Raw genomic sequence first — 7,395 nt, forward strand, 5'->3', positions numbered from 1 at the left:
GGTGGTTGCGTCTCGATAGCTATAAGGGTGCGGGAGATATGAGGCTGAAAGTGGTTGAAAGTGGCTTTCTATTTCGAATGTTTTGTTCGAATTTGTTCGAATTTGTTCAAATTAAATTCGAACATAAAATTCGAATATTGGTTCGATTATAGAACGATTGTAAACGTTCCAGAAACGTTGAAAATAGTTCGTTTGACTGGACGTAAAAATTCTCTAATTAGTCTGGAAACGGGGGACCTAATTCTAGCATTCTGTGAAAACGGGTAAGATTGGCTATAATGTAATTATCTTAATCTTCACTATCGTTACTTTTTGCCCACAAATAAAAACCCAGCGAAGCGGGTCCTTGTAGCTAGTTAAAAAAATAAAAATTAATCTCGAAATTTTAGGTCATATTAAATATAACTTTTTGTCGTTTATTCGGAAGTGTGGCTCTGTAATTTTTTAAAAAAAGGCATGACAGTTCCTTTTTCTGAAATTGTTCTTAATCTATATTCAGAAATCGAGTTAAATATTAGTTTCGTACACGTTTTCTATATATTTGTCATGTTTTCCGTCTGAATCATAGCCGCAGCTATTTTAGTGATCAGATGTGACTCTTATACAGAAAATTCTGCTCTGCTCCCCAACCGTATTACTTTTGCCAGTGGCATAGGCGTTTTAGAGCATTTTACCACCGTTTGTGCTGTCCCTAAATTATGTAATGCAGATATGGGCGTGTAGTTTGCTGATAATCGTTACGATGGTGGATAGTGAAAGGATAATGAAGTTTTAAAAAGTTGAGTAATGCTAGGCAGCTACCATCTAGAGTCATTAAATGGACTAGTATTGTTTGCTAAATTTGTAGGGATTAAGCTATTGATAATTTTCTCACCCAATAGCTTTAAATTGTCAGATTTGTTATAACTTTTGTTGTCTAATTCTCCAAAACCTAACACGAAAGTAAAAAGTATGATACACTCACAGATGCTATTTTCAAACCTTGGATAACAGAGAGATTGAGTTTTGTTCCTGAAGTGTTGCATAGCGAACCGTAATGGTTGTCACTACTTTGAACGTTATACACGTAATTAATAAATAATGTAACTTTTGGTACTATGTGTCGTATATTATTCCTTAGTAAGCAACAAGTAAGGTCAAGGAAGTATGTAATGTAATTTTATAGGAGGGTATGAGCGAAGGCATTACGGAGCGTTACAGGAGTGATGGTAGTTAAGAATACAAAAATTAAAGAAAAAAGGGATGATTTAATGATTTAAGAAACCATCGGTAATTGTATAGCTGTGCACAGCATAACCTAGGAGCACTCAATAAAACAAATTTCATTAATAGTACTATTTTACTTACACTAATTTATTTCTACTTCTCGTTTCAATATTAGAGTCACAGACTGTTTTGCCGTTTACAGGATTATGCGTATTGCACGCTATAAATGTAAATATAATTTTCTATTAGAGTTTTATGTAAATTCAAATAAACCAATTATTAATTATTACAGTTAAAACTAAAATTTTAATATATTTNATTCGGTATAAGTCCAAACATCGGGAACGGATTAAGGTCGTATACCGAGGTTCCACTGTATTTGGATTCGGCTTCCTGATGTAACGTCTCTTTCCTCGTAAGGCTACAAAATTAGATGGTATTTGGAAAGTAATTCAACAGAAGTGGTCATAGATATCAGTCAAAACTTGTTCTCCATCTCATGCTGTGAGCAAATGAGATGAACAACATATCGAGCAGACAAAAACAATTCATCGACAGGTGCTTCGTGAAAGAAACTAAGGGAAAAGTGAGTCACAATTAGCAAATCACCCTATGTAACCCGACGAACTTTTTTACAAAATGTTTAACAAATTAGAGACTTTCTTTGTTTTATAATGTTTTTGCTTCTTCTTAATTTAAAGAAAGTATTGTATGATTATATTAAATTTGTAAGGTGAAGCAACGATTAGGATGAAATAAAATCAGCATATTTTCATATATAACAAACAATATAAATAATGCTAAAAAATATGCATTCGGTTCCATTCTATATCCTATTCCGTTGTTTATATCTGGTTCCCAGTATAGTTTTCTTTTAGTTTATATAAGAGGTTTTGCAGTTTAAATATTGTTTTTGTTAAAATATCAAACACAGTTGACTAAAAATATATTCCAAAATTGTTGAATATTATTATAAAACACATATTATTAAATAAAATAATTTTTCTTAAGATAATCTGTCGTACCTGAAGGAACACAATCGCCAAATACAACTTTTGGATTGATTCGTGAGCATATTTTATCTGATACTGTTGCACCACTTTCCAATTGGTATCCTTCATTACAAGTAGCTCGACAGAAACTGAAATAATAAATATTATGTTTTAAATAATTCATGACATTTTGAAAAGTATTTAATATTATATACCTATAGTATATAAATAAATATGTTATATGATCTTAAGCTTATATGTATGAAATAGTAACATAATAAGAATATACAAAAATATAATTTTCTTATTAAATTCTTATATGTTTATGGTCAAATCAAATTATAAATATATAAGTATTTAATTAAAAAATAATTTCAAGTAATGCTTACGTGAAATGCTCGTGAATTTCACATTTCATTGATTGCTTTTTTCCTTCTTTTTTTGTTTTACATACGTTTTCTAACAATCAATAGAATAAATATTAATCTATATATTGTTCATTGTTTAAATTATAAAAATATATAACATATATGACTTAATTATAATGTTTTAATTAAATTAAAAGAGTTAAAGATATAAATTTGTGTCATCCAAATTACATTTAAAAAAATCATACCACAGTCAGGAAAATAGTTCGTCTCTCCTGTTTCTGTGCATATTCTCGTAGCCGTTCTTGTGCCATCTTTGAACAGGTATCCGAGATTACAAGTAGCATTGCACTCTCTTCAATAATAAATATTTTAAAAATATGTTTTAAAAATAATTTGTTATATTAATATNGAAGAGGAATAAAAAAAAACATAGAAAAGAAGAGTATAATAAGTTACTATTTCAAAATGCATGAATGTAATTATCTAAAAATAATGATTAATTTTCCATAAGTTAACTAAGCAATATATTTTTGAGAGTTTATACAATTTAAAAATGAATATATTGGATCAAACTATCGATTTTGAACATTAATTTTTAATTCATTTATGCTAAGGCATTATTAAGAAGTATGAAAATATCTTTTATCATGCTCAAAATGACTAGTTACTGATATTAAATTAAAATTCACATTTTCAGTTCTTTAAAGTAAAACTTATTTTGATATATTACTTACTTGTACGTTTCATGATCACAGATTATCTCTTGGTGTTTTCCTTTTACAATATCACATTCTATCTTTTCTAAGTATTAACAAAAGAAATATTTTATATTATTTTGCTATGAAAATATAATATATAATTTATTTAAAATCATTTATTTATACTCATTATTGAAAAAATAAAAGATAACTATAAAAACAATATAGCAGAAAAGAAATTGATATTTTAAAATAAAGTAAGAAATGTATGATAGACAAGGAAGTGACTGATGCAGATTAAGACAAAGATATGAAGGCAACTCACTCTTAAAATTATATAAAGAAAATGTAGCAGAATTCAAAGAATGAGACATATTTACTCGATATTATGCATTTTTGGGGAATTTGATCACTCAATGTCCATTCTTCTGTAATCTCATCATAACTGCATTGAAATTTTTTCTTCTGTTTATAATCAGGAAAATAATAACCTGTATTACACCGCATTTCACAAGATCTGCAAAGGCGATTTCAAATTTTTTCATTTATTATAATTAGAGAAGATTCGAAATACAAAAACGTGTAAAAATTCGAACTTTTAAATAGATTTTAATTGATATTAAATGAATATCAATTAATTAACACATTCATTATTAAGTAATACAATAACATGTGTATTAAATTATTCAAAACTTTAGAAAAACAAGTTTTCAAATAAAGCGAAAAATAATAATATTATTGAATTTCCACAAAATATAAACTCATATTTATTGAATGTTTTCAATTATAAGAAAATCATCTCATAAATATGTGAAAAATGTGTGATTTTTTCAACAAAAGTTTTAAAAAATGTATTAATAATTTTTGTGAAATTAAAAACTAATAGAGGATAAGTTTAAAGGCATCAATTAGTCTATCACGTCAATAATTGATGCGATATCACATCAATTAATGATAGTCTAGACTAGTGGTTTCCAATATGGGTTGTAGACTTATTTCAATAGGCGCTTAAAAAACAAATAGCGAAACACACAGCTATTACTCTGCAAATGTCACTTCATTTTACACAGCTCACAGTTTCAGCAAACAAATAAGTTTATTTTGTTCTTAATTGGTTCAATTATTAAAGCCCAGTTCAGAATATATAATTTTCACAAACAATCCACAAATGTACTCAATGTCTATCGTAATCTTTCCCTTTCATATCCAGTTCCTAGCTGCCCAGAGTTCTTCCCTTTTTCCTTTCACCACCTAATCGTCTTTCCCTTCCCACATTCCTTTTCTCGTTTAACTGTTGTCATCTCCCAAATTTATCAAGCGTTCCTCTTCCCGTATTATCTCTCTATCTATTTTTATTTATTTTTTTATTTTAAACGAAACTTTAAAACTTCAAATTAAATTTAAGGAAATCAGAAGTGTTGACAATTTATAAAACAATAATCCGTTACAGCGCTAAGAGGCGAATGGACAGCAGAGTCGCTGGAAATGAGCTTTTCCAAGCTGGTTTTATTATTTATAATTGATCATTGGCAATTACTTCAATTACGTGCTATTTGCATAGCATGAACGTCGATTGTAAAGGCACATTTAATAATTTAGATGCTAAAAAGTTACTTTCCCCCGACATCATACTGGTGGTCATACATTTCTTGAAAATAGAGAAAGACGTTTAATGGAAAAACTTTTAAAAGTTTCTCTGGAACAGTATTATATTGAATATGTCACATGAACTCAAAGCAATTGTTCAGGATTAATAATGAACTATGTTAAAATGTAAACGTGCTAACCGAAAGTGCATTTTAATCAAAGATCAACTATTGATTAAAATTGAATTGATAGGGTTTTAATAAATTAGAGGGCTTATCACATCAATGCAGACTGGAATAAATAGATTAGATTTTTACAAAACATAGCTTTAATAACCACAATCAAATTGTTGTAAAAATCTAGTCTATTTATTACAGTCTGCTCTGATGTGATAAGCCCACCAATTTATTAAAACCCTATCTATTAGGATAACTAATTCTATCTTAATTAAGTCATGGTTTAGAAGCGTTATTTATTATTATTAAAGATTAGCTATATTTAATAGAATATACTTTTAGTGCAGTTTTACTTACCTGCATACAAATAAATTAATTCCATATTATTTATTGAGTATAGTGTTTTTGAGCAAACACTGTACGTTGAGCTGCGCTTGGTGCAGTTCAAAGAACTTGAACAGAAAACAATGAGTATTTTCACTGATTGCCATAGTAAGAAGCAGGTTACATATAGTGCCACTTCAGACTTTAGAGGCCTCCACGTGATCAGAATAATATTAATAAGAGAAATAAGCGAGGATAGGACCTTTCCGCGAATTTTAACTTATTTTTGTTTATTTCTTTTGCCTTAAATAAAATATATTATATTTCGTAATAAGTATATGTAGTCTTTTTAAATACGAAAACCATTTTCCTGCCATTTTTACTTTACCGACAGTTATATAGAACAGGGGAAAAGTATGGCAATTAGTCAAAAAATGATCTCCTCCCCAAGGTTTTACATTTTTCGACTCAGCGGACCTTGAAGCGTCGAGAAATGCAAAAACATTCGGCTTTTCCCCCTCCCTGTATGTATGGATGTTTGTCTGTGGCACGATTTTGTTCGCCCTGTTTGAAGCTTAATAACTCCTGTGCTTTTTGTCGAAAATTTTTCTAAAATTTTGCAGGGAGGTTTGTGTATTAGAGGATTGATGCTATTAAATAAAAAGTGGTTAAAGGTCGAGGGGATGGAGAGATAAAGAGGGTCGTGTGTATCTCCAGTAAAGTCGGACTTCATGACGATTTTATTAATATTTACAATTTTTTTTATAAAACCCATCCTTATACTCAAAATTAAGCTTTTTGCTATTTTATAATTGTTAAAAATATAAAAAGTTTGTTACTAAAATAACATAACACATGGCGCCATCAAATGTTGCCGAGAAAGTTAAGCAACTTGTTGCCAGATTTTTTTAAAATATTGTTTTAATAAAATGAAATGTAATAGAAGTGAAGTTAATGTTACAATTAGAGTTCGGGAAAACTCTGCTCTGGGCTGAGATGTTGACAGGTGAGCTGACAACTAAGCTCACCTGTTTTGAATTTGAATAAAAACTTATAACTGTGGTGAAGTGTGTTGCAGCAAAATCCATTTTTGAAATTAAATTGCATCTTTAAAAATAATGGATACACAGTATATATATTTTCGTTTCTCTGCTATTAAAATGAGAGCATTCAAATAAAAACTAGGCTACTTGAGCATTAAGCAACTAAACTATAAACAGTTTTTAGATTAGAATTATTAAATGTAATAATGAGTAGTCTAATATTTTAAAATGATACAAATAACAACAATGATTTCTACCAAAGCATGTACGCGGAAAAGTTATACCGTGGCGATACTAGTTTATAGCATCATCAGAAACTGAAATAAATTCCTGTAATATGAAGAAATTCATTTCGAGCTGATCTATGAGCCTATCTGCGATTCTCTATTCTAACTAAGAGTGACCAAAGTTCTGAGTTATAACTTAGCTCAGCTCATTTCGTATAACTCTATTCACAACATTTACTGTTGAAACGCGTAAGAACCAAAGGGTAAAAATGGTGAAAAAAGTTATGGAAGTTGTGACTGTGAAAAATATTTTATTTAAAAAAAGTGACTGAATCGGTGTTTTCTTATCATACTAAACAGCACAATAACAAGCAAAATAATAGTGTTTTCCGGAAAACAATTCTAAAAATCAAAATCAATTTTTTTCTAAATTATCTTTAGAGCTATGGATTAGTTAATAAACAGTACAGTAGAGCGTCGTTTATCCGAATCAATTGGGGACTGGGGTGGTTCGGATAACTTATTTTTCGGATAACGAATCATGTACAAAAAAATATATTAATTTATCCCATGTTGAAATTTCTCTCCGTTGCGTGTCGCTTCGCGTTGAATTTTCGTCGATGTTAAGCCTAACGAAGACTATTGTATCGTTAAAAATTATTTTTTTATTTTGTACAAACAAAATAAATTTATTGAAAAATATAAAAACAATAAAAAATTATACTTCAGATGTTAATTTAGTATCAAAAACGTAAAATATTTGAGTAGCCC

The 7,395-nt window shown here is 29.1% G+C and overlaps 1 protein-coding gene across 1 annotated transcript in view; it reads right to left on the minus strand.

Annotated features, from left to right (window-relative positions):
* LOC111615293 overlaps window positions 1-7,395 on the minus strand; it is a 30,402-nt gene that overhangs the window by 13,458 nt on the left and 9,549 nt on the right. Inside the window, exons 6-10 of the mRNA XM_023356713.1 lie at window positions 3,648-3,784; window positions 3,304-3,370; window positions 2,815-2,921; window positions 2,588-2,657; window positions 2,232-2,347 (exon numbers count right to left, since the gene is read on the minus strand). Coding sequence (XP_023212481.1) covers window positions 2,232-2,347; window positions 2,588-2,657; window positions 2,815-2,921; window positions 3,304-3,370; window positions 3,648-3,774 — 487 coding nt within the window. The 5' untranslated portion in view covers window positions 3,775-3,784. The remainder of the gene's footprint in view (window positions 1-2,231; window positions 2,348-2,587; window positions 2,658-2,814; window positions 2,922-3,303; window positions 3,371-3,647; window positions 3,785-7,395) is intronic.

Source organism: Centruroides sculpturatus, unplaced genomic scaffold (genome assembly GCF_000671375.1).
Source record: "Centruroides sculpturatus isolate CEXI.00-Female unplaced genomic scaffold, Cexi_2.0 scaffold2154, whole genome shotgun sequence".
Taxonomy (NCBI): domain Eukaryota; kingdom Metazoa; phylum Arthropoda; class Arachnida; order Scorpiones; family Buthidae; genus Centruroides; species Centruroides sculpturatus.